Source organism: Poecilia reticulata, linkage group LG8 (assembly GCF_000633615.1).
Source record: "Poecilia reticulata strain Guanapo linkage group LG8, Guppy_female_1.0+MT, whole genome shotgun sequence".
NCBI classification, from domain to species: Eukaryota; Metazoa; Chordata; class Actinopteri; order Cyprinodontiformes; family Poeciliidae; genus Poecilia; species Poecilia reticulata.
Window position 1 is genome coordinate 7,099,896 of NC_024338.1, and position 27,418 is coordinate 7,127,313.

The window sequence follows — 27,418 nt, forward strand, 5'->3', positions numbered from 1 at the left end:
GTGGGGGTGGGGGGTATTTTCCTGCAGAAGTTTTTGCTGCAGCTAGACTGCCTGTGACAGCGCCGGCAGAGTCGGAATGAACGCGCCGAGTAAGTGTCAGGATGGATGAGGGAGGGTTTGGGTCAGTGGGCTGTGGAATAACGCAGCGCCGCGCTGCCACGTCCGGATTCCGAGAAGGTGGCGCGTCCGCGCACCGGGACACCGGCAGAAAAATGACATCCCGGCGTCTCCATTCGCACGACCATCATCGGCGTCAGGACGGACCGACGGCGGAGTAGAGAGAGAGGTGGGGGTGGCGGTGGGGGGTCGCTGTCATGGAGAAACAAAGCAGAGTCAAGGAGGACACGAAGGAGGAGAAGCGCAAAGAGAGGAAAACCAAATCCGGGAAGCTTTTCCGAAAGAAATCGCTCAAGTCCGTGGGAAGCTTCGTGAACAAAATCATGAAAACTTTGGGCACTTTCACCCACTTCGGGGACGGGGACGCACAGGACGCGGAGGACGACGACGGCGGTTTCGGAGACGGCGCACCTTGCACCCTCACCGCCAGCTCGGGGATGATCAGGGAGGACGCGCCGCCAGCGGCGGTGGTGGTGGCGGCGGTTTGGGACCGGGCGGCGAAGCACCCGCCGAGTACGTCTTCGTCTCCGTGCGCCGGCAGAGACAAGCTGCTGTACCAGTACGGAGACAAAGTCCCGGGCGTGCTGGGGCTGAAGAACCACGGGAACACCTGCTTCCTGAACGCGGTGGTCCAGTGTCTGAGCAACACCGACCTGCTGGCGGAGTATCTGGGGCTTGAGCGCTACAAAATGGACCTGAGGCAGGGCAGAGGCACCGGGCCGGGGGCTGAGGAGAGGCGGCCGGTGAAGGGAGAAGTTACGGAGCAGCTGGCGGGTCTTGTGAGGGCTCTGTGGACTCTGGACTACACCCCGCAGCTCTCGGTGAACTTCAAGGTATCCAAACGTAAACACCACTGAAACACAGAGTTATAGATGGCTCCTCCTAAACCTTAAAGTGTACCCCTTCTTTTTGGTTAAACTATAAAGTAATGTCCAAAAAACAAACAAAAAAATCACCTTTTACCGCTGCTCAGTCTGCATGTCTGTAATTTCYCCCCCAGATTTTCATGACCGTCATTTCTTGCCTATTGTTCTTAAATAGCTTTAGCTGAGTTTTAAACCAGGGGTCTACAACCTGAGGCTCTGGAGCCACAAGTGGCCCTTTAGATCTCCCACAATAGCTCTGATGAAAACTGATAAAGATTCAACTGATGTTTTTAAATATAGTTATAACAAATGCAGATTCTCTCTGTGTTTTCATGGAGTAACTGAGTTAAATTCCCACAACAAAATGACACCAAAAAGCACCAGTCATATTCCTTTAGATGCATTTTATTTTAAGTTGCAAAGCTATCCACTTTCTTTGCACCATTTTCCACATAAAAAAATGTATGTATAATATTTTGGGCTAAAGTTTTTATTTTCCCTTTTTTTTTTTTTTTAGCTTAAAACTCAAAAATGGAAATAAAATGGTGTTTTGTTTTTAAAAAGGCAGCATCTATCCTATAGTAGACATTTATTAAGGGCCATGTAACATTAATGTCTCTATAAGTTTTATTTAGCTGGGGGAAATGGCTGTTTGGATTGGAAACGCTCCAGACAGCTGATCTAAAACCTTACATCACAGCTCTATCTGTGGGGTTGTTTTCCTGCTGGAATTCAAATTTATTGAGTGCAACATTAGTAGTTTGTCCAGTCAAAATATTTGCTCCCACCTGGGCTGTGGATTGCTGCAGTTCCTCCAGAGTCACCATGGGCCTCTTGGCCTTTTTTTTTTTTTCACTTGTCAGTTTAGTGCAGGTGTCCGCAACCTGCAACTTTTTTTAGCTTAAAACTAATCTGGAGCACTTAATAATAACAATAGCCAAAAACAATTTAAAAAAACTGAGCAGTAGGTGAGTTTTCTTTAAACCTCTCTCGGTCTTAGCGTGTCACTCAGGAGAAGAGCGGCAGATATCACGGTCATACATCCGGGAGGCAGTGGTGGTGGTGGTGGTGTCCACCCCCCCGGGCTGCATACAGGATACAGAATTACATTTTGTAATTAAGATAGAAGATAAAAACAATTTGTAAGTATGTTCTACCAAGAATGGCATAGTTTCAAATTCTTTATAATCAGTTATCGATTAATTGTGAACTGCGGTATACAGACTGAAAACAACTGACTGAAAGAACAACCTTTTCCCCACATATACAAGTTCCTGTAAAATTCCCGTAAGTGCAACTTTTAAAACTTGATCTCACGAAGATTTTGAATTCAATTAGCAGAAGAAAGAGCGAAAACGGACCGGTCGAAAGACTGCTCTCAGGAGTTTCCCAAAAAATCTGTATCTATAACTTCAATCAAATTAAACACCGGATCTTATTTCGAGTTGCCAAAACAAAGGGGCAACTCCGAGAAAAGTGTTGATGGCGGGCAGAGCCAATGGTGGAAGGTTCTGGAGAGGTGATAATTGGCTGGTAATGAAACGCTGAGGAGAGTCTCAGTGGCCGTCATTAACCAAACACCTGCTGTAGGGTGAATGGCTCCACTCTACCTCTAAGTACAGCTGCTCTCTGCTCAGTCAGACATAATCACACGTTATTAAGGCAGGATGCTGCCCGGCGGGGGGGCGCTGACTTATTTCATTGTCACGAGGCGTTTCGAATAATAGCATAGCACCTATTTGCCTGCCGCAGCGCGCTGGCCTGTGACTTGACAGCCCCCCCTCCAGGTGATAATGAGGCTGATGCTCAGCGTCACAGCAGTCTGGGGCCACGAGTTGAGCGGGTCGCAGACTCGCACGTCAGAACCCGACCTTAAACTTTGGCCGTACGCGGAAAGGTCCACTCCACGAGCTAATCGAGTATTTTGATAACTTTGTGTCCCAACGTAGATCATTCTTTGATTCCTCAAGCCGGGGAGGTGAAATGTATCCGCCTGTAGTCTTTTTTTTTTGCTCTGGATTTATTCGTAGCTCCGGTTCAAGGCAAGAAGTAGATAATGTGGGGCGAACAAAGAAATGAACAATGGATTTATTCTTGGAAATGCTAATTACCCCGTAAGAATAGGCGCCGGGAGTGATTTGACCGTTTCTGCTGAGCTTTCTCTCTCATACTTTCCCCGGTTACGCAAGAATTATTACATCACATTTCACCTGATAGGGCAACCGAAGGCATGTCAGGGTATCAAAGGCAGAATCGATTTTAATTGATACGGTTTTCCCTCTAAATGTTGCTTTTTTGCCGTCTCCAGCTTACGAATCTGACCTCCTGTTGCCAAATGAATCTTCACCTTCCTCTTCTTTTCTTACGCAATTCACTTCAGCGCTGCAGTCAAAGGGAACCGTACCAAGATTAACAAATAGGTTCAAACAAAAAAACTGAGCTTTTCTCTTTATAAGATGTTTCCTGCAGTAATGCACACACACACTGTTGTTCTTCTTGGCAGTGTTGAGAGGCCCCAGTTAGTGCAGCCTGAGTCCTCAGAAATTGCCTGTTGAGTAATACCACAGCTGCCTGCAGGAAGGATTATAAAATCATCAGATAGCTCCGAGGCTTGAGTTTGAGAGGCTAAATTAGCTCCCGGTTGCAGGAACTTCAACCGGCACAAAGCTTTTAAATTGCTCTACAAATGGGAGATCGGCGTGTTTCAATTAGTCTATTAATTTGTTGACTCCATTAGGACGGCCGTGAGTCGCGCCGACCTCCAGGAGTCACGCGTTTCGTCCTTCAGAGGTTGGGAAAGGCTCAGCTAAAGCAGCCGGATTAACTCACTAAGGATCTAGTCCGACCTGGAAGCGTGGGAAAAAGAAAAGAAGAAAAGAAAAAAGGCGCTGGATGTTTTTCCGCTTCTCTTAATTCAAGTTTTTTTTCCCTCTTTCTCTCTGTTTAGAATTTCACTGACTTGACTGTATGTGTGTAAAGTGTAGAATCACCTCGCTTTCGTCAGTAGTTCCTCAAATGGGCCTCCTCCAAAGTTGTACCTCCTGCTGAGGAAAAATAAAAATCCTTATTATCCTCACCGCATTCCAGAACCTCAAGGCTTTAAGGAAAACACAGGTGGACGGCGGGAAACGGCTTAAATAAGTGTTCAGTCCCGCAGCGTTACTGCGGCGCTTGGCTAAAGCACTCACACGCCTCAAAGCTTTTTCACATGTTGTCACAAGAATGGCCAACTTTTACGTCTTTTGTGGGAAAGACAAACGCAAAAAATTGCTTTAAGAAGAAAGCCCGACATAAATAATTTTTACTTCAGGCGTTCAGATGAAGTTAGTCAGCGTGGGGCGCAGCACTGCTCACCCAGAGAAACTGAAAAGTATTCCTCCTGTCAAATTCAAAAATATGTTGTCTATCCCTAAGCAAAATTATATATAAGTAGTCCTGGCGATGTTTTCTTTCCACCCATATCTTCGGCTTCTCTTTCGAGTGACCTGGTTTTAAGCCAGTTATTTACTATTATTTTAAAACACAATCCTTTGGTAAGCTAACCGTACACTTTGAGTTCACAAAACGACAAATAAAAGTTGTTCACACGCAGTTTGACCGACTGATCCAGTGGCATAACAAAGTATTACAAAGTCAAATAACATAGGAAAAATATTCCCTGTAGAAATTTCGGAAATGTGTCTGAATGAATGTTCCTTTCGGTTCTTTGGTATTTGTGCCCTGTCGTGGATAAATTAAACAGAAGGAACTTCAGTCAAATGAAAACGCAACACAAGGAAAAATAACCAACATGTTAATTTAATTTCAGGTCAAATAAAAACTAAAACATACTTTATTTATCCCAAAGGGGGGAAATTGAACATTGAATGTTCAACAAGTGAATGATAATGGTACCTACATAGAGTTGTTGTGGATGGTGCTGCTGTGAAAGTAAAGATTTCTGTTCGTAGTCGGTCTTCCAACAAACATGAAGACGTTTCTGTATGAAGACACATTTGCCGTGTGGCAGCTTCATCACATGCTAACAGTTCAACGTCCAGGCAGCAGAGACAGTAATCATGAATGAAACCATCAGTTGTTAGCAAACACGGCTAATCCACCTCGTTTGCTTTTTCGGCTCCTTTTTCAATCTCTGTTTGTCCCTTCATTCAGTCTGAATGAGCTTGAGCTGTTTTGCAAAAAGGAATGGGTAAATGTTTCTAGACGTCATGCTTGACTTGCAGCTATGACGATAGAGTCTGCCATCTTCTCGCTGATGTTAAGATGTCTTAAAGGGGCGGTATCATGTGTTTTAAAGACACACAGTACCATTTCATAGCACAGTCGAGTAATTGTTATCTTCAGGTGTTATAAAAATATTATATCTATCAAATATGACTGATAGTCATAATTTAACGCCTTGACGTTAAATTATGACGTCATTAAACGGGTTAAATTAAACGGGTCTCTGTGTCTTTAAAACCTGTTGCTCTTTCTGAAACTCCGCCTTCAGAAAGTCATAACATGACTCCTCTATTAATTAACCCTTTAACAACCCTTTTACCAAGGTTTCACTCGTTTGAGCTCTGCTGATTCTCAGCTCCACCAGGTGTTTGCTAATTGCTGCTGGCTAGTCTGAAGGAGCTGAGTGGAGGAAGTGACGGAGATTAACGGATTTCTCAAACATGCACAAAAGAATCAAATCAACTCTCAATGTGTGTTTTTCATTATAAGCTAAAAAATTTTGATTTTTACATGACACTGCCCCTTTAAAATTAAAATGTATTTAAATTTTTTTTCGTATTTTGCACATGCTAAATTGCATGATTTTGAGTTCTTGGCCTTTAGTTAACAAGTGAATTGAAAATAGGTGACTGCTGATGTCTAAACAAAATGCTACTATACTATTTCAGCAGGTGGCTGAGCATAAAATCAAAGTCAGCAGCTTCTGCACTCATCCACTTGCTGGTAGCTGATTTAAATACTTAATGTTATATGTATAAAAGAAAAAAGCTCTTTTCTTCCCCGACTTGTGCTAAATGGTTGCAGGCATCACAGAGTGGCCGTTCTGCCTCAGACGGTAATAAAATACTCATTGGCTTTTCCACTGCCGTAATTATATCGCTCAAACAATTGCCACCTTCCAGGAGCTGATGGTAATCACTGTTATTGCTCTGCTGTAATGACTGGCTGCAGAGCTGCTGCAGGTGAGCTTAGATCACGGCCTGCAGGTGCTAGCTATCACAACAAGGCTGAGTGTGTCATGGCTTTAACCAGAGGCTGGCACAGAGTGCTTGTCAGTGTAAAACATTTGTGCTTACACTCAAAATTTTAAAGTTAGATGAGATTATAAGACGCCTTTGTTCAGTTATAGGATCAAAACAGCAATTTAAGTCTATAAAAATAAAAAAGGAGGAAAATAAAAGTATTTCTAAATATGAATCACAATAGGATTTTAAAAAAGATCGTCAAACTGTTCGATTCCTGCCTATTTGCAAACTTTTCTGTGCAACAAAACTCCAGTTTATTTGCGGAAAATTCACCTATTGACAGATTTATTTTTTTCATAGATTTTATCTGAAATACCAGAAGAAGATGCAGGTTGAGTAGCAGAAATACCCAGACTCAATGCTGCGTTGGGCGCCAGGGGCCCGCGGTTGCTAAGCAACCAATTCAGAAGCAGAATTCGGTTTTTCTTTTTGGCGCTAGTTGGCCAAGAGGTCTGCAGATTTTATAGTAAGTCAAGTTTATTTGTAAGCACATTTCAGCAACAAGACAGTCGAAAGTACAGTAATCAATTATGAAACCATCAGTAAACATTATCAAACAAATGTACATTAAATATATTGACCAATGCTCCACTTATTGTGAATCAAAGGCAGCTCTAAACAGGTGGGCTTTTAGCCTTGATTTGAAGATAGTCAGCGTTTTGGCAGTTTTGCAGTTTTCTGGAAGTTTGTTTCAGACTTGTGGTGCATAGAAACTAAATGCTGCTTCTCCGTGTTTGGTTCCGATTCTGGGAATGCAGAGCAGACCAGAACCAGATTATTTATACGCTAACAGCAGTATTTTAAAGTTTATTCTCTGTGGAAGGACCTTAGAACTGGTGTAATGTGCTCCACCTAACTGGTTTTACTCTGGATCAGCTACAGCTATCTGATTGAATTTTTCACTACTATTTTTTTTAAGGCTGTTGCAGTAATCAAAGCGACTAAAGATAAATGCATGGATGAGTTTCTCTAAATGTTGCTGCGACATTAGTCCTTTAATCCCAGAAACATTCTTCAGAGGATGAAAGGCCGACTTTGTGCTGAGACGCTTTCAGCAGCGCATATCAATACATATTGAGGTGTGTTTGCTTTTTCAACTAAATACAGGCGGTTTTAAGGCTTTTTTTAGAGGGGGGGGGGTTTCAAATCAGGGGTTTCAGCCATTAGTGGCCAGCTGTGGCCCCCAAAATCCCGCTGATGGCTGGGAATCCGCTGTACGCTCGAGGAGGGAGTAATTATTGCCGCAAAGGATAGGTGAGACTAATTAAGTGAATGTAGGGGAGCTGAAGGGGAGCGTGGGCTGAGTTACTGGGGGGAGAATGATTGGAAATGACTGAATATCAACAAAAGTTTAACACAGGCAGCTGGGAAAACTGTCATTCGACAGAGCACCAAAGAAACAACGATTAAAATTCAGAACAGTTCAAATACTTGAGAAGCACTGGGTTGGTAGTGATAGAATACAACACATAAAACTGGAAACCAAAGTGAATCACGCAAGTTTATTAAAGCTGCAGTATGCAACTTTTTTTTAATTTATTTTTTAAAAATGTTTGTTTTACATATTTGTCAAAACTGTCACCATTCCCTATTGAAAACAACTAATCAGAGCCAGGAGGAGGGTCTTAGCGCTGTCAATCAATCTCATGTACTCTCTGCTAAATATGCTAATGGCAGAAAAACATCTTACCTTTTAGGGGAAAATCATATTTAGCCATGCTAACTAGCATGAGCAGAGGGTGATTGACACCGCTAAGCCTGGCTGTGATTGGTTATTTCTAGTTGGCACCAGGAGAAGACGGGAGAGCTGGATTTAAAAAAAATAAATAAATTCCTCAGATTATTTGCTTAATGCTTTACTGTTACAACATAGTAACAGTTTTGACAAATGTGTAAAAAAAAAAAAATGTCATAAAAGTTACATACTTTAACTTTACAACATCATGACTCGTATCCCAAGTGGGCGGTATGGAAACCAAATGCCCCTCTGTGAAACATGACTGAAGAAATGCTTCCCTTTCCTCTGCATCGAATTAAAAATAAATGTAAACCACAGGAATGCTAAAGGGGTGGGAGAATTTTCTAATTTTGTAAAACCATGACTTTAAAAACTGCGGTACACCTCTAAAGCAGAAAACAGCCCGGGTCTGTCAGAGTTGTGATAACAGAAGTGGTTTTATCTCCGGAGAGCCATGACTAACAGCTCTGAATATCACCTTTTTATATTTTCCGACTGACGTATCTCTGAAACGTTGTCCAGACTGACGGTACGACGGCGGCGTTTTTCACTTCCACGAGTCGTATCAAGCGAGGGAAGCTCGCTTTTTAAGTCGGGATCAGAAGATGCGTGTGAGTGATAAGAACACCTTATCGCTCCTGCTGGAGTTTATCTGCATCTTCCTCTTGTCCGCGTCTTGGCAACGCTTCAAAGATGGCGCTCAGGCTTCGCTTTCAATTAGATACGAATGTGACTGAATTTTTATCTCTCTTTTGAGCCGGTCAGCACGGCTGATCGCCCTGTTTCGATGAAGCCTCCTCTGTTTTCAGCGCCGTGCTTTAGCTGTTTGCTTAAGTCGGTGTCTTGAACCAAACTTTCAATTGACAATCCGTCGGACGCCGTCCACCGTACATGATGTTGCACATTAGTGAATTCTGTCCGCTGTTCTGTCAAACATAATCTCTCTGCTTCACTCAGCTGTCATCTGAGGTTGGTGAGGTTAATTCCTTACCTATTTAAGTTGATTTACATTTAAAGTCACATTACACAATGGGAGAGCTTAAGTAGTCCTCAATCTGCTGTTTGGTGTATTATTATTATTAAATGTTCTAGTTTAGATAACTGGAAATCATTTCATTTAGTTACATGAGTATGCTCATTCAATTTTAACTCTACTTGTATGTTCAGGGTCATCGCTCTGACTCTTTGCTCCAGTCTTTGTCACGATCATGTTTCTCTTTAGGGAAGGTGTACTTATGACGATGCGCAGCAGTCGTTTTGCTCCATGTATTGCAGCGCTCTGCGTCTAGGCCAAGTTTATTCAATTACGTTAGGATTTTCTAACCCAGAAATCTCTCTGCACCAGACGATGTCCGTACAAGATGAAAGGCGAGCTAAAGCTAAACACCGCCACCTGGTCATCGGAAATTAAGCACAGTGGTTTTGAATTTGGATGTAATGTTAAAATAAATAACTACTTGTCACTCTGAGAAGGAGTTAAAACGAAGGTTTTTCGTCGACCATGTTGGTAAAGACATGTTGACATGAATGAAGCGAGCTTGTGGTTTATGGTGCGTCGTGTTTGCAGTCAGGAGTTCCCAGTTAAGAAAATCAACCGGAACACAAGTCTGATTTCCTCCTGGGAAAGTGGCAGCAACTACTACTGTCTACTTGCAAGGCCAACTTTCAATATGGCCGCTCCCTACATGAACAAACACTGCTCCGAGTTCCGACTTCATCACCAAGCTTTGAATTCATGATCCTTCCTATTGTAGGAATTTATATTTTTGTAGGAATTTCTGAAGGTTCGCAAAAATTGTGTTTGTTTTGTTGTTTTTCTAGAAAATCTTTGGTCTGGGCCTCTTGGAAATGAGCTCAAGCTGCCGTTTGAGGAGCTGAGGATCATGAGACATTTTGGTATCATCAGATAAAAGTGTCTTTTCCTGTCGGTTTGTTGTTTGCTCTGGCTTGTGGCAAATTTTTAATGGGGCTTATAGCTCTCTTTAAACAATGGTTTTCTTCTTGCCACTCTTCTCCAAAGATGAGATTTGAGTGTCTGGCTAATTGAGCTGTTTATTTGCAGCTCCTCTGCACCTGAACCTATGGTTTGAAACTCTCCTTGGTTGGTTTGTATATTTTGGTTGACGGGCATTTCCTAGTGACTGTTCAGTTGTTCCATCATTAACATCTCTTCATGAGATGTTCTAAGTTTGGGACATTGTTTTATAAATGAATCCTGCCTGCCTTAGCAGACTTCTGATGCCAGCTGGATTTTATTATTATTTAGGGACATTGGAGTGAAAGGACTTTAAAAAAAACAAACTGTAAAAACCTTGTATTATTTTGTTTTCACCTTACAGACTATGGCATTTGTGTCAAATTTTGTGTAAAATGACTAAACAAAAAAACTGGGGTTTTATATTTACTTTAAAAAGATAATTTATTTGATCATTTTGCCTTCTGTAGGGATAACTCTAAAGCTGAGGAAAAATAAATTCATCAAGAAGCTGCCACACTGTCAGTTGTACTGCAGTTCTTGAGATGTACATAAAGTTTTCAGCGTCCTCACGCCTCACTTTCTCCCCTCAGACGGTCGTGTCCAAGTACGGGTCCCAGTTTCGTGGCAACTCCCAGCACGACGCCCTGGAATTCCTGCTGTGGCTGTTGGATCGCGTCCACGAAGACGTCATACTGGCGTCGCACAACAACAACAGGACCAAAACTCCTGAGAAGGTAAGACTCCAGCAGGAGCCTGCGGGGGCCACACAGTACCGGTATCCATGGGAACGCGTCACGTTGGGGAAACACACATGTAATTAAGCTTTCATGCCTTAGAAAACCATTAAAATAATTAGGAACATTGAGGAAAACTAATGACTGATTGTTCATGAGATGTTGTTTCATTACATAATAGATGACAAACTCCGGTTTGTTCCAGACGTTGCATCAATCAGCCTCGTGGGAGCGTCGGTTCATGTTTACAATGGGAAAGTCTTCAAAGACTTCATTGCTTTTAGTGTTCAGTGAATGTTTTTTGAAGGTGAATTAAAAAATTCCGTCATCTTTAACCTTCTATACAGCAATATGTATTGAACTGGTTCACATTCTGTCACGTTACAGCTGGATACATACCGATCCGATATCGAAAAGAAATTCTAGATCAGGTATCTGTGACTGTGCCTGAGCCAGAAGAGCAGATCTATTCAATCCAGTTCTATGCTTTGTTCTCATCATTCTTTATGATTTATTTTACATCATAATCAAAATTCTTGATTTCACTTTGTGAATCATTTGAAAGAAGGTTTGTTGCACTTTATTTTTACATGTTTGACTAAGAGAGTGTCCGCCTATTGTTTTTGTCAGTTTCTTTATTATTTATTTTACATTAGTTGTTTTTACACGTTTGGTTGTTGATGTAACATGAGGGAAGCTTGTAAAGCTATTGGTGTATTTAAATGTGCTGCACTGGTTCAGAGTTATCAAATACATCTGTAATTCAGTACATTTACGTCTGCATTTAAAAAAAGAAAAAGAAAAATGTTTTGTCAATTCAGCACTTTTTCTGTATCGGATCGGTATCGGCCGATACTGAACCTCAAATATCGGCATCGGAAGTGAAAAAACGTGGATCGGTGCATCTCAAGCCACAACAAATTTCAATATATTTTATGATGGACCAACACAAAGTAATGCATAAGTGAGAAGTGGAAGAACAAATAGTACTTGCTTGTGCAATTTTCCAAAAAGAAATATTTGAAAAGTAGTTGCTCAACCCTCGAAATCCACGTTCTGTTGCAGTWAGAGCTGCATGTTTTGTGTGGTACAACTCTGCCAGCTTACTAGAAACTGAACTTTTTGTGTTGAAATATCATATAAAATTCCAATAAATTACATTGAAGGTGACAGAAAAGAAGTAATAGGGATGTATAAATACTTTTGCTAGGGACTGCTTTGCTTGATGTGCGTTCAGAAATGTTTGAAAGATTCACCAGACGGCATTTCCTCGGTTATCTTTGCAAGATTAGCTCTGCGGACCAGTTTTCATGCTGTCAAATAAACAACGTGGCAACATTTTTTGCAGAGCAAACAAACTCCGTGTCTAATGCGCCGCCCACAAACGGGGAGACGGCTTACAGACACAGAAGATTTGGTGTTTAGATTTCCTCTCAGCGTGGCTCCTTCTGGGGGTACGCCTGCAGGCGCACTGCAGACCCACTCTTCTCTACTGGAACCCTCAGACGGCTCCGCTGCGAGAAGTTTGGGCAGAATATTCATGTTTTATTGAAAGCACATTTTCAGAAAGAGAAATCCCTCTTCTTCCACCGTGGGGCCGGAACGAAGGTCGATTTATTGGACGCTCCGCACTTTGCTGCGGGTGATTTCCGGCCAATAAAATGTACGAGTATAACTCAATAAGTTGAAATATCATCTTAAAAAAAAAAAAAAAAAAAAAAAAAGGTCATTTGTTCCAGAAACTCGATTCAGAAAGTGACGCTTGTGTAAAGTATGGAGTCATTACACACGTATTAATCATTTATTCCTCCTGGTTTTGATGGATGTAGTTTGCTGTGAACACGAACGCAAAATTCAATTTCTAAAGCATCGCTGAATAAGACGGGGGGGGAAATAATATTTAACAGAGAAATGCAACCGTCTGATTGGGAAGATTTCAATTAAAGTTTGTATCAAACAATGCTACATATTAAAACCGAAGCGTATGTGGGTTTTCTAGCTAATTTGCAAACCCAGGCAACGGTCTTCATAGTTATGTAATCCTCAATGTAACATTTAGTTTTTTTTTAAAATCATTTTATTTTAAAATTTTCCGTTTTCCATTAGCTGCAAACCAATTGTTATCAAAGTTATCAGGATCTACTTAATATTTTTGAATAGAATTACTGTAAAACAGGAAATATTTAGAGAACACTCTTATTTATTGAGAAATAATTGTAGATAAAACTGTCACTGTTCAGAATGAGGTGAATGATTTTGTTGTTGCGTCATCGCGTTGGATTATCACTAAAGGCCTTTTCCTTAAAACCGGTGTGAACGCCGCCGGTTTCAGAATAATAGCCGCAGCGTGCTCAGCAACATTATTTTTGGAAACTTCTCATATCATCAGAGGAAGGTCATGTCGCTGTTTTTAGGCTACGGTGAAAATAAAACCCTGCGAGTCTCAGGCAACTCTGTTCGGTTCCTTATAAATCCTTTGCTCAAACAGCCGTCTGAAAGCTAACCGTTTTCTTTTTTTTTTTAAGCCCGGCTCCAGTTTAGCATGGGATGAGACAGGAAGCCGGGTAGAGAGGCTGCTGATGGCGTCTTGCTGCGCTGCCCTCCAGGGCGCCTTGTTGGCGCCTCCAGAAGCCAGTGAGGTGTGGAGAACCTAAAGCTGCCTTATGGCGCCGTTAAACACACGGACGTCGCGTATTTCAGGACATTTCAACTCGCTTCTCCTTCGTTTATTCTTGTCAAATCCAGTCGGTGTCTGAATTTGTCAAACTTTTTGACACTCTAAAAGGAAATTAGTGCTGTTGATCTACTAAATAAGTGTAAGTCACACTCCAGCGTTGTGATTAATCACTATGATTAACTTTGCTAGCTTGTTAGCTTTAGTGTCTCAAACCAAACATTTCAGTTTTTCGGGTTTTCATGTTCGAGGTGGTTTTAAGGAAGTCGTTCTGTTTCAAACGTAATCTAGTAATGTTGAACTAGTTGTGCTTCCACTGCAATAAGTAGATTATATACCAGCTTTTCATCCAAACGGCCATCACACTTCTGGAGACACTTTATTAGTCATAAGACTGACATGACAAACTGTCATAAACATGACAACACCTGTCATGAAGACGAAGGAGTCTTTATCAAAGACTAAAACTGTTGTCATGAAGCGTCATTTGGTAATAAATGACAATTTTACTGGATTTTTAATGTAAATTTTAAAGCAACTTTGCATTAAATGTGTCATTATTTACCAAATTACATGTAAAATGTTGCTGTGGTTTTTAAAAATATTATTTTTAAGAATTTTACTTGACGTTAATCAGACTGGACGGGGCAGAGAAAATGTGGGAATGTGGCAAAGGAACCGAGGACGGGATTTGGACGTCTAGCCTCTGCATGCGGGTCGCCCGCTCTGACCGCTGTGTTTTTCAAAGTGAAATTTACCGCTGAGCTCACCAGTCTCACTCCACCCACTCATATTTTCACTCAAGTTTGCAACTCTGCGTTGCTGACCGCAGTAGAAGACCGCGTAACGTGCCGCTTCGAGCCAAGTAGCCCTCACCGGAGAGAGCATCGAGTACATCAATGACATTTATGAGTCTCTCAGAAATTAAATCCAAAATACTTTTGGTTAAATATAGTTCAAAGTCATAGCAGATCAAATTTTTTTGTTTTTGTGTCTTTTCTTGTTTGGGTTTTTGTTCTTTCCTGTAGAGGATTTGGTAATTCAGCCCAGATAAGCATCAACTCAGTTTCTTAATCAGTGAAAATCAAAACATCTCGGATACAAAAAAACCGTAATGACTCATTCTGTCTGCGCTGCACTTCATTTGCTTGCACAAGCCCCTCATTCGTAATGAGCTTTAACCAGACGGGAGCTGACAGAGACAACATGTACTTTTTGCTAACAAGTCAACTGACACCAGAAAGGTAACTGAGGCAGCTGTATTAGCGTCTCTGCAAAGTCTCTAATTAATCTGTTCTCTTGGCGTTTGTGTTTTCTTTTCTCTCTCCCTCTGCCTTACGAGACTAAAACAACTCTTAATTATTTGGGGAACATTTTGAAGACTTCTCTCCCGATCAGAACATCTCAGGTCTGTTGTGTTTGTCCGGGGCCTTTCTGCCTCTCTGCTGGCGTTTGGCTCTTCACAAACACATCTTTTGTTTGTGGTGGATTCCATTCGGTGGGTAGATGGATCCTCTCCTTACTCCGGTAAATCTCCCTCCCCGTGAATCATGGTTCACTCCTCGCTTTTATCATCTCCGTTGTCCTTCATAACTCTGACGTGCCGTACCTCTGGAATGCTTTTTGGTATGCGGGGTTGATTTCGCTCAACCCTGCCCCAGTGTGAACTCAGAGGGTGTAGAGACTCGCTACCAGGGAGGAATAAGAATCCCTCACGCTGGATGACTTCAAACGTTTTATTTCCCTTTCGGTCAGTCGATGTTATCTGGGCGGTAATCTCTTCCTCGGTCGGCCTACGGGAGCGTTTGTATCCGGGGCTCCAGCCGGTTTGCCAGTCTCTTCACGTTCTCAGTCAAGGAGTCGGAAAGCTCCAGTGTCTTTTTACCGCTGACCCAGAAGCAAGCGGGTCCCCGCGCTGCTGCTGCTGCTTTGTTCACTGAAGCTTGTGTTCCTCATGACGTAAAGACGCAAACACAAACCCCGACCTCACCTCTCAGACCAAATGAAAACGTCAGGCCGGTTCGTATTTTTTTCGCATTCGTAACGGGTGATGACACACACCGCACGGCGTTCACCGTTAACTCCCCCCGTGGCTTTGACTCACACAGAGCTCATTCTGCTCTCGGTTTGTTGATTCGTCTCTGCTTAGAAAAACAGAGCAAGTGTGATCATCTCGTCTTCTGAGTGTTTGTCTGTGTGTGTGTATGCGTGTGTGTGTGTGCGTTTTTCTTTCTCTCTCTGGCTCACTCTGCTCTGTCTTTCTTGGCTTAATGAATGCACCTCTTTGTAAGCGGCTGGAAGAAAGGGACACTTGTTGCCCACTCTGAGACCAGACACAAATTTGTAGCCGACTAAGAAGCCTGGGTGAAAATCAGACATATGAAATCATTTTTTTTAGATATTTTTCAGAGAGTTAATGTATTACTGAAAAAGTAAAACTTTTCTTAAGACATTTGGGTATTATCAACCAAACACCACAGGTAGACCAATTCTTTTTGGCAGTATTTTGGGGGAAAACCAAGGACTCTTGATTTTTCGCAAATGGAGTCAAATTAGAACTGAAGTGTCAGGATCTTGTATTGTTTGAGTTTCTTCTTTTTTCTAAACTATTTCTATGTTTCTTAGTTTCATATTTTTTATTAGCTCAGTCTTGTTTCTGATGTTACTTTAGTTCAATCCTTTCTTAGTTTAGTTCATGTTTTTGTGTCTAGTTACTCTAGTTTTTGACGTTCCTCATATCTACACATTTTGTAGTGTGATTAGATTATTTCCTAAGCCCCAACATTCACCCTCCCAGTACTTTCAAACTTCTGCTTCTCTTACTTCTCCTGTGAAATCCTTTTTGATCGTGTTCTCCTGGTCTTGCTCTTTGTGTTTTTGTTTGTTTCTGATGTTTTTTGTTCTCCTCTGGCTCCCTGTGCGCTCATGTTTTTTTTTTTTTTTATCCTTATTTTTCCATTAAATCTTCAAATCTACTTACCGCTGCAGCCTCTCTGCATTTGGGTCCTCTTCACTGATGCAACATGACATGATGTCAATTAATTTGAATGTTTTTGTATTATTTGATAGTAAAGGTTTGATTTTATTAGAGTGGTACAAATTAAGTGTGATTTTCAAAAATGATTTCCATTTGCTTAAAAACAGAGAGTTTAATTTGAAAAAGTTTCATGACCTTCTTCAAATTCAGACGTTGGGTAAAGTAGTTTGGTACCAAACATGATTTCATGACTTTCAGCTTTCTGGCAGGCTGACCGTCAACATTTAAGAGTAACATGGCCAATCTCATGGTGTGTTTTAAGATAACACCTCAAGCACATTAGATTTACCTTCTTTTTTTTCCACTCAAATATTATAATTTGAGTGTTTGGTTTGGTTAGTTTTTTTTTTTGTTCTTTTTAATAGAACAAAATTAAGTTTTGCTTTTGTTCAAATTCAAAACCATATAATTTATTTATTGATTTCTCAAAGTTTTACAAATCAAAAACTGACCATCGAGAGTTTTTCAATTGTCTTAATTAGTAAAAACAAACAATCAAAAAAATGAGTGTACATATTGTCTGAATTATTCAGAACAAAAAAAGATGCAACATTGTCTTAAGTCCAGTTTAACCACTGACCAACACTGGTGGGTGTGTGGGGCTTCCAGCCTGGGTGGCGCCCTGGGCGAACCACCGTACCAGGAAGTCTGGTTGGTCCTTGAGTTAAACTCCTTATTCCTGAAGATGCCATGTTCCTCTCTTCATATAATCAAGTGAAATGTTGCAAATGTGGCTAGTCTTTTGACAAATGATCTCACAAACTTATACACGTGTGATTTTTGGTCATGTTTCTTATTTAATGGAAACACCACAATTGCGAATTTTTATTTTATTTTATTTTTTTACATTAGCGGAACATAGTCAAAGTTTTGCGCACGTTTGTAGCGGTAATGCAGCTCGTGATCAGCTTGCGGGAGGAAACCCAAAACATCTGACCCGAGTTGTACACATACTACCATCCTGCCAAATGCCGAGCAAATATACGAAAACCCCTGCCTGCGTTTTTAAAGCTCCCAGTCAGAGTCACACTCGCTCATTTTGACCTCCTGACTTGGGCCGGGCGGCGGTGCCAGCCGGTGAGTTACGGCGGCGGCACCTGGCCTGTGATAAAGATAACGACCGGCTCGTAAGCAGGGTGAGGAGACGCCGGTAAAGCGGGACGTGCGGCGCCTACGGCCACGGCTGAATTCTCAGCTTGTACAAAGCTGAAATAAAACGTGCACCGGTAGTTGTGAAAGGAACATTTTTCGCCGCGCAGAACTTGTCTCCCGGAGGGTTGTATAAAACCAAGTCAGAATGACAAGTTACTTTTTAAGTTCGGGGAGATTAAGAGCCTGACCTTTTAGTGCTTTTCAGCCCGTAATGAGTGTGTAGCAGTGAACAGTATGGGGGAACTGTTTCTTTTCCCCCCCTCTTCTAAATTACTTTTCATGGTTTTAATTCACAAAGACCACATTCTTCTATTAAAGTACTTATAACTACTATCAATTATTGTCAGGCTAAGAATGGTGTTTTAAGCAGCTATTTTTTGTGGTCACCACAAAAAATAGCTCCCCAAAAAATAGCTGTCAAAATGCATTTTTAAGCCTTAGAGATAGTCAAAACAGAAAATATTTCATTGTTTAAGTCTTAGATGGTGATTTAAATATAATTTGTGAGAAAAAAAATGGATTCTTTATTTTCTCAAAAATATTGTGGAGTTGTGGGTTACAGTTGCAGAATGGGTGGGTAAAGTGGGACGTGCGGCGCCTACTGCCACGGCTGAATTCTCAGCTTGTACAAAGCTGAAATAAAACGTGCACCGGTAGTAAAGGAGGAGATCACCAGGAAACCCGTTGTGGTTCTAACAAAATGTCTCTTTTTTTTGCATTTTTGCAGTGAGGAAAGTAATGTTCTCTTAAAAAAACCATATTCGGCAACATTTGGAATAGCAAAGAGAATCCAACGGTTGTGATTAGAAAAAAATCCTATTCTGCATACAAACTTACCGTATTTGCCACAGTACTGGACCTCATCCACGCTGTCTGGTCCAAACAGCGAAACAGATGGAAATAAATTGGAAGTGGCAGCTCTGCAGCTTTGATCTCTGAGCTGAGATGTCAAAATTAAGAAGTAAAATCCACGTCGGTTTGTTCAAATAATCCCTCCTGACATCATTAATGAAAGCTTGTGTTTTCTACCGCATGTATTTAATCCTGAAATGAAGAAAAAATAATAAATTTTTCTGTTCAAGAACTCCGATTTGTCTTTCGTAGCATCTATTTTGTTTTCTCTCTCTAAGGCTTCGTTAACGCAGCAGACAAAAATCCAACCCAAATCCCCGTTGTGTCTTTTTTTTTTCCATTTATTTGCGACCCATATCCGACTTTTTCATGGCGGTCTGAACGGCCCCACTCCGATCTTTTTACCCCAGATTTAACATTTACGTACAGTTCTTGTTTTACAAAAGTTGCACCTCGCTCATCAACCAAGGTTATTATTATTATTCAAAGTGCTTCACGTCATGAAAACATCATAGTTACTCATTTTGCTTGTGGTGATTTTTTTAATATAAATTGCTGGATTTTTGGTTAATTTAAAGTTGCAGTACATCTTTTCAGGACCAACATGGGGAAATCTGCCAGATATTTTAAATCAGTGTTTCTCAACCCTGGTCCTCACTGCCCTCCTGTCCTGCATGTTTTAGGTATTTCCCTTCTGCCACACACCTGAATTGTATCTCTGGGTGATTAACAGGCTTCTCCTGTACTTGATGGTCGTGCAATCATTTGAATCAGCTGTTCTGGAATAGAGGCACATCTAAAACATGCAGAGCAGCGGGCCGGTGAGGACCAGGGTTGAGAAACACTGGTTTAAACCAACCACCCATCAATTTGTACTTACCAACCTGCAAACAACTGAAGAGTACTTGTAGGTCAAAGTCCTTTTTTTTTTACTAAAATACAAAGCTTTATTGAGAATGTTGTTCCTGATCAACAATAAGTTAAGCATGAAATATTTTAATTAAACAAATGAAATGGTCAGAATCATTCCGAGTTCAAAACGTTCACGTTTTCTTCACTGAAAGGCAACCACTAGCCTTTCTTTCAGGCAAGTGGAAAGAACTTCTCAACTGAAAAAAACAGAAAAAGATTCAGTCTATTCTCAGCAACAACAACAAAACACGATTTAGGTCATTCTTTATTTGAAAAAGTTGTAATAGTTTTGCCATAATTTAATAACATAAAAAAAATGTTCGTCTGTGTAGCCCTACCTATCAGTGTTTTGTAATTTGCATGAGAAAAAGATATTTATTTATTTATTTGTTTTCTGGGGGGTGGATGAGGCACCAAAACTGGCTCCAGCCCAGGACCCTTTATTCTTCAAATACAACCCTGGTCACGACCCAGATTTTTAATTTTGCAAACACAAATTGATGCATTAAAGTACACTAGAGTACACTTTTACATTGATACGTTTGTAGTAACTTCTACTACTCTTATTTCAATCAATCTTCACAAAACTTAAAAGCTAATTGATCTTGAGCGAGTGATTTAGGAGTTAGCGGTTGCTAACGTGACAAGATACAAAACAACTTTTTTATTTTTTGCTAATTTCTGTAAGTAGGAGATTTAAAAACCAGTGAAATAAGGAGGAGAAGTCTGTGCCAGCCGGAGATTCTCACAAAGAGAAAGAGAGAAATGCATTTCTGCGGGCGCTTCTGAAATGAGACGGCAGAAACGATTTCAGCTGTGCAGCTACCGTGTGTGAGCCGTGCCAGTCAGCCGCTGCGCCGCAGTGTCTCTTCTTCTCTGCCTACGCAGAGGTAGGCAGGAGCGGCTGTTGGTTTGTAAAGTAACGGTAACCGTGTCTGTGCACACATCCGGATCCGAGTTACTCAGAAACCTTGACACAGTAGCTCAGGTTTAAATTTCCGTGCTTTAATTTCTCACGTTAGAAGTGATGCAGAGTAGCACTGATTACTTTTTATGACGTAAAGCAAGCAGCTTCAGGCTTTTGCTAGCTGGCACTGGAGGCCGCCGCCGCCTGGCACGCACGTATTTTGTGCATCACGACAGGAAGAGAAAACAAAAGAGAGCGAGAGGGGGAAAAAAGATAGGTTGCTTCCCACTTATGGCAGCACCAGAGCAAAGCAGAGCAGCAAAGTGCGTTAAAACTCTGTTGTGTTTTTACGAAGCAAATTGAGGGTGAGGAGCAGGAAGGAGGAAGAGGAGGATCTAAAGAGTTCAGCCGACAGATGGGACGCCATACGTTCCGGACAGGTGAAGCAGAGGAGGCTGTGGCGTAGATACCACACCATGTTAACACGGTTTGTCACATCTCAAAAGCAGCAGGAGTTACAGAGGAAACCAGAAAGTCACAAACAAAAAACTAAAAAGCCACCTTTTTTCTTTCCTCTCACTGTCGGAAGTGAACTTGTTTTGGGTTAGCTGGAAATTATGATTGCTTGCTAAATGCCACAATAGAGAGAGAAAATGTCATATTTGTTTAGTCTACAAAATGATTACTGACTCTTTAAACAATGAGGAAAAGATTCTTTCTGCCATTATTGTGGCATTTAAAAATATATAGAAATAACTGGTAATTCTAATTAACGTAAAGCGAGAGAAGTTTGTTCTGATTTAACTTGAGACGGTGAGAAAAAAAAATCTGCATGTCTTTATTTTTGTGTGTTTTTAATCTTAAGATTTCAACTGTAGGTTCGAACTCTGAGATATGAGCTGGTAAGTTTGAGAAACACCACAGGCGTTAGTGGCCAATATGGGTGAAAGCTGCTTTGACACGAATTGGTGCATTTCATTCTATGAGGTAATAAATATGTATCGAGATTTAGGTGTTATTAATTTAGCGCAGAGCTCCAATGCAAATGAAAAATAACACAGAAAAAAACGTTTAAAAACAACTCAAAACCACTCGTATTCATTTTTTTCACTCTGTTGGCAACGCTACACACCGACCTGTTGCCACAGCAACAGACTGACTACCGCTCCACTAGTGTTTCAGGATTCAACACCAAAAAACATGTAAACATTTCCCACACAAAGAACAAAACATGACAGTATTATGTTTTCATGCTTGATGTATATTTTGCAAATATTAATAAATAATCATCTGAAAACAGCACTGGTTGAGTAACTAACACTTGCTACTGATAATCTGTCAGAGTTGGTGTGAGGGTCGCCTTTTTTGTTTTTAACTGAACCGAAACACCAAATTCCACAGCACATCTACATGTTAATCAAGTAATAGTCAAGCTAGCATAACTGACCTACTTCCTTCTCCCTCGCCATTTTTCTGCTACTTAAAACTTATTTCTGACCTTGTTATCTATTTATCGTAGTTTTGACTGCTAGTTGCAAAGCACTTTGTCCCTTTTTCTTTTATATATCACGTGTATATTAGATTATACCATCTTATGTTGATAACTTGGCAGCTAAAACCGATGGTAGCATCTGCAGTCACCACATCCTTTGGGTTAGCTTGGTTAGCTCTGTCTGTCTTTCTTGCAGCTTTTCCATATCAAACTATCTATTGACTTCCATTAATGAATAAAAAAACCCAAATATGATTGTTATAGGGTAAAAAAAAATTGTGAAAATATTTTAAGTCAGTTGTGGTTTTTGTTTTTTTGCTTTATACAACTGTAGTGTACAATAAAGTTTTTTGAGGATCAATCAAGATCTCAGCCTAAATCAACAGAGCTCCTCTTCCTGTGTTCTCTGCGATCCGACTTGTGTTGTGTGGATAGTTTCACACCGAAATTAGAAGCAAACCCAGACGGTGACCCAGACGTTGCACCAAAGTTTCTAACTTGGATTCTCATCAGTTATTCTAGCGGTGCGTATCAGCAGAGTGGCTCCTCCTCGCTGCTCCCTGTTCCCGTCGAGGATGTGAACGGCGGTTCAGACGTAGTTCTGTTGAGCTTTTTTTTAAATTTTTTATTTTACTGTGCTTGTTTTTTTGTCTCTCTGCTTCTTCTATTTGACACCTCTTTCCTCCCACGTCGAAGCAGCTTCCTGCAGCTCAGACCCACCTTGTTGGAAAAGCTTTTTTTTGGTTGCTTTTTTTGAGAGAGAGCCGGGTTTGAATGTGACCACTCTGCGTTTGAGGTGCTCGCTGACCTTTAACCCAGATTAGCATCAACTCGCTTAAGCCCGAAGCCCTCAATGGAGGCGAGGCGGAATGAGATGAGCTGCGATAACAAAGTTTACATCCAGTAAGTGCTTCTGAAATCCCTTTTATAGTGTTTAAAAAAAAAAGCAAACAAACAACTTTCACACAAATAATCCCTCAATGGGATTAAAAACCTGCTGTGCTACTTCACAGACCACAGCGAAAACGATGAGGAAAATGCTCTTGATTTATTTTAGAATTAATATATCTCTTTTGGGAAAGGAAGTTCATGGTTTTCCCTTGTGACGCTTCACCTTTAATGCTCCGCTAATCTGGAACTAACTTCCAGAATACTGCAAAACTGCCGAAACATTGACATAGTTTGAATCAAGACATAAAACTCACCTGTTTAGAGTCGCCTTTGATGAGTAGAAAATGGGACATTGATCAACATATTTGACGCATGTTGGCGATTTTGATGAAAATGTGACATTTGTTGCTTGTTTTACAGTCGGTGACTTTATGTTGTAAATCACTTTGAACTGCCTCGCGTCTGAAATGTGTTGAACAAATAAACTCAACTAGACCCATGTGTGATTTTTCATGTGGACGTTGTGTGTGTGTAAAGTCAAATCTAGAGGCCGAACCCGGGACTTTCAGACTGCGACACGGACACAATGAGGCTTTAAACCGAGCAAACCCGTTCACACACACACACACACACCCCTACACACACACACATGCTTCTGCTGTGGCTTATTGATTAAATTAAAGTTCAAGGACAAATAGCTGCAATCAGCCACAGCAACAATTGTGGACAGCCCTTAAATAAGAATAAAAGGAAGCGTGCTGCTAGTTTGCTTTTTTGAAACGGAGTCTGCTTCTCTCTAATTACCCTGCAGATGAACATTTAAATCAGCAACTCAAATTAGCTTTAAAGGTCACCGTGTAACAACAAAAAACAGAAAGGAAAAAAAAAAGCTCATCGATTTTTCTTGAAACTCGCTTCGCTCTTGAAGAACAACGTACGTCACCTTATTTGGTGCAGCCATTACGGTAAATGAACAAACTAATTCCTTTTTTTTTTTTTTCTTTGATTCTACAGAAAATCCCCTCTGTCCTCACTTTATTACCCACAACCCTGCCGGGTTTGATTGGCAGAAAGCGCCGATGCCGAGTGTTTAAATGATTCGGATTTGCTGAGTGGAGGCTTTTCCAGAGAGCGTGTCAATTAAATCGGCTGAAACCGGGCCGGACTGGAGTGATTTAAGCGGCTGTTGATTGAAATGATTTGAGCGGCGAGTCCAGTTTTTAATGTGCCGTCTTGAATTAAATTCAATCGCACTCCGAAGTTGTAATTATCAATCCTGCCGCGCGATCCAAAGCCAATTTAGAAAAGCAGCCTTTCATCAAAAGACAAAAAAAAAAAAATGATATAGCTGGCATTTAATAACTTACTGGCGTGGCGATAAATCCCATCAGATCAGGAGCTTCGGAGATGCAGATTGGCTCTTTCCGAGCAGGTTGATGGCTGCGTGAAGAGACGAGAAGTCCTACCTCAGCGCAGGGAGCCGTAGTTAAAACAGAAAAAACATGTTCATGGCCAAAATATGTCACTCAAAGGCACAATAATACTCAGTTATTTAGAGCATCCTGTCCATTTCCTGGTGAGAACCAGAGAAAACCCAGCGGCGCATTAAAACTCGGACAGAGAAATGCTACAGCAGGTAATAAACACCGGGTCATTCTCGCCGTGACCGACTGGCAGTCGAGACAAACGACCTCAGAGCTGAGGAAAACAAAAAACTCTAAAGGTGAAGGAGGAAAATGTGGAAAATCCCACAGTCACCATTTGTCATTTTAATTGAATTTATTTCTTGCAGCTTTGGTCAGCATCCTTTTTCTGTGAAACATTCTCGGCTCTCTTGCTCAGCATGTGGGCTGTGCAGCCAAATTGTGTGATCACAGTTTGGGAAAGTAAAGCTTCCTGAGTTGTGCTGTGTCGCCTCAACTTAGACACAAAGTAGTGCCTAATTGGAAAACGTGGTTATCACATCCTCCCAGCAAACCAAATCTGAAATGTTGCAGTCTGATGCCCTGAAATAAAATCCAAATGGAAGGTTTCCTCCAGTGTATTATAAGCCTGGCAGGCCACCAGGCTTTACTTGCGCCCCACCAGGCTGAACGTTGTTTATTTATGTGTTATAGTTTTTTTTTTTTCTTAATACACCAGTGACAGGGACTGAAAAGAAACAGTCACAGCATAAATCAACAGTTGTAAAAACCAGTAACAGGACGTGACGTTTTGTTCCAGAGTTAAAAATGTTCTCTAATAATTAGTTTATTGACCTTTGAGAGGACATACTTGAGTTGTTCTGCCATTTTTATGCCATCGGTCAACAATGGCCTACTGTATGCTGAGGTCAGTTTGAGTTTTTTGCGCTGAACCGTGTTCTCTCTGCATGTTGCCCCTCAACAATGTGGCCAGTAATGGGCCGAGGGGTCCAAAAGAAAAGCTTCGAGCTTCACTATTATTTACGGACTATTTACAGAGAGGAAAACCGCATGAAAGCACGCTGTGCCGAGGGAGACCGTCCATTATTTATCAACACTCTGTATGTCAGCTGAATACACCACTTACTCAATAGCTCTCTTGGCTCCATCTGTCAATAAACGCAAACACACACACACACACACACACACACGTGTGCTGATGCTGTGTCTTACCGGATACTGCCCATTGTTCTCGGACCCTCTCATAACAATCGCCACGGGGACCGAGGTGCTGTTTGCGTGTCCTCAATCACTCCTCCATAGTGATTTTTTTGTTTTCTTGTCTGTGCATTTCTGCGACTCGCCTGAATTATTCAAAGTTTTTTTTTCTTAAGGTTTGCTTCCTCTTATGTCCCCCAAAAACCCATCAGGATGAGGAGGGTGGTCTCTTACGATGGGAGCTCTGCGTTTTCTCTGAGAGGTTGTGGAATCACTCCACGCAAAAATGTTTGGGGGTGAATTATTGAAAGCCTTCACAAAGCGAACAAAGAGTCTGGTAATCTGTTCAGGACCTTGAGACTTACCGTCGCTGGCTTAAAACCCTTGGTTGATCTCCTGGGGATTAACAGCTATTGATTGAGTTAATATGAAGTTGATTGATCTTATCGATCGTCTAATGATTAATTGAAAAGCAGCCATTTTCTGAATTACTTGAATTTTCTCGTGTCAAGAGCTTTGAGCGTCTTTCCGTAAAGTGAAGGGCTAAAGTTTTGACAACACTGAATTTAAAAAACATAATTAAATTTTAACATTATTTTGTGTTGGCTGTATTAAGTACTGACTTAATAAACAGAAAGTTGTTGGTTTTCTCACATTATTAAACTTGGACGTGTTCATAAAACAAATATAACGAAACAAGATGAAAAGATATGTGAAACACTTTATTCCTCATGGCACAATGTTTTACTTCATCTTACATTTTTTCTGCATTTTACTAACCACCGTTTTTACCTTCGTAGTAAATCAGTCATTTTTGCATGGATCGCTGAAGATGAACAAAAAATGAAGAGTAAATTTCTGCAAAAAATCTTGGAAATTTCCTAGGAAAAAAAGGACATTTCTGAGTTTGAAAAGTTTACTCCAATTTTGAGAAGTTTTCTGAAAAGAATTAACTTAGAAATTTGCGAGATTCAAAAGTCAAAACATTTTCTAAGATTATCCTTTTGCAGGAAATTGTACTCCATTTTTATCTACAATGGCTCTAATATGCCTTTGTAAAAACCCGTCATGGAGCTCGACTGAGTGACATCAAGGTAAAACTTAAGGAGGTTGCATTTTGCAAACACCAGTTCATTTTGCATTCCACACTGTTTGCACCGTTTTTTCTTTCCGTTCTGGTATGGCCCCACCATCTTTATTCCTGTATCAACTGGCTCCAATTCAAGGTGACCAACAGCATTCTGTGCTGGATGGCGCCAAACTACAGCGCTAAAAGAAGAACTAAAGCGGAAGGTATAAGCTACTCAATTGGAACTAATTTTAATCGAACAAACTATTTAGTCTGTTGGGTTTTTTGTTTTTTTTACAGGCAGAATCTGTTCCTCCACCAGGCAGCTTTGAGCCTCAAAACAGTCTGCCCCACCACCATTCATCACAGCCTTCTCTCTCTTCCTCTTCCTTTTGACTCCTAATATCAGTCCTCGTGAACTCTGGCCTCCTGCTGACAGTGCTGAGCCAGCGCCCGGGCTCTAAGCTACTGCTCAGCTGCTCTCTGTATCGTTGTCATTTATCTAAATCCTAGAAATCAATTACGTCGCTTCCAGGTGCCAGGGTGAGTTTTTTAATTTTCTCCCAGGCTCCTCGGGGCCTGGCACAGGCAACTCTCCTGGCACCAAGTCGTCTTATAGATTAGCCACCAGAAGACAGTTCTCAGGCTTTGCTTGTGTTAACGATTAGCTGTTGCGCAGGTTTGTGCCCCGGTAGAATAACCTCTGTTAAATATGCTAAATATGTCACTATGTTTTTATTGTTTTGCTTTCTTATTTCACACCACTTGATGTTTTTCACAATTTCTGATGTTACAGCTCCAAAACGTCAACGTACAATACTGAGATCCTGAGTGACAGACCTGCACAAAGTACTGCATAATTGTGAATGCTGCTGCATCCGATGCCCCTAAATGAAATCCAGTGTAACTAAACTATTTACAGGCCTGTAATATTCTCTAATACAAAAAAATTGATGAAATATAGAGTTCAGACATGACATGAAAGTGAGGAAGTAAAGGGATTAAAGTGGATGTTGGTGTTTTATTAAGTTTTGTCTGGTATTTACTGAGGAAGCTGAATCTGGAAACGTTGGCAGTCCTCTGATAATAATCTACGACCTTAAAAAAAAAAAATGCAGAGTCAGTTGTT

The 27,418-nt window shown here is 41.0% G+C and overlaps 1 protein-coding gene across 1 annotated transcript in view; it reads left to right on the forward strand.

Annotated features, from left to right (window-relative positions):
- Window positions 1-17: 17 nt before the first annotated feature.
- Window positions 18-27,418, forward strand: part of usp43b (ubiquitin specific peptidase 43b) — a 76,311-nt gene continuing 48,910 nt past the window's right edge. Inside the window, exons 1-2 of the mRNA XM_008415457.2 lie at window positions 18-950; window positions 10,539-10,682. Of these exons, the coding sequence (XP_008413679.1) occupies window positions 315-950; window positions 10,539-10,682 (780 nt within the window). The 5' untranslated portion in view covers window positions 18-314. The remainder of the gene's footprint in view (window positions 951-10,538; window positions 10,683-27,418) is intronic.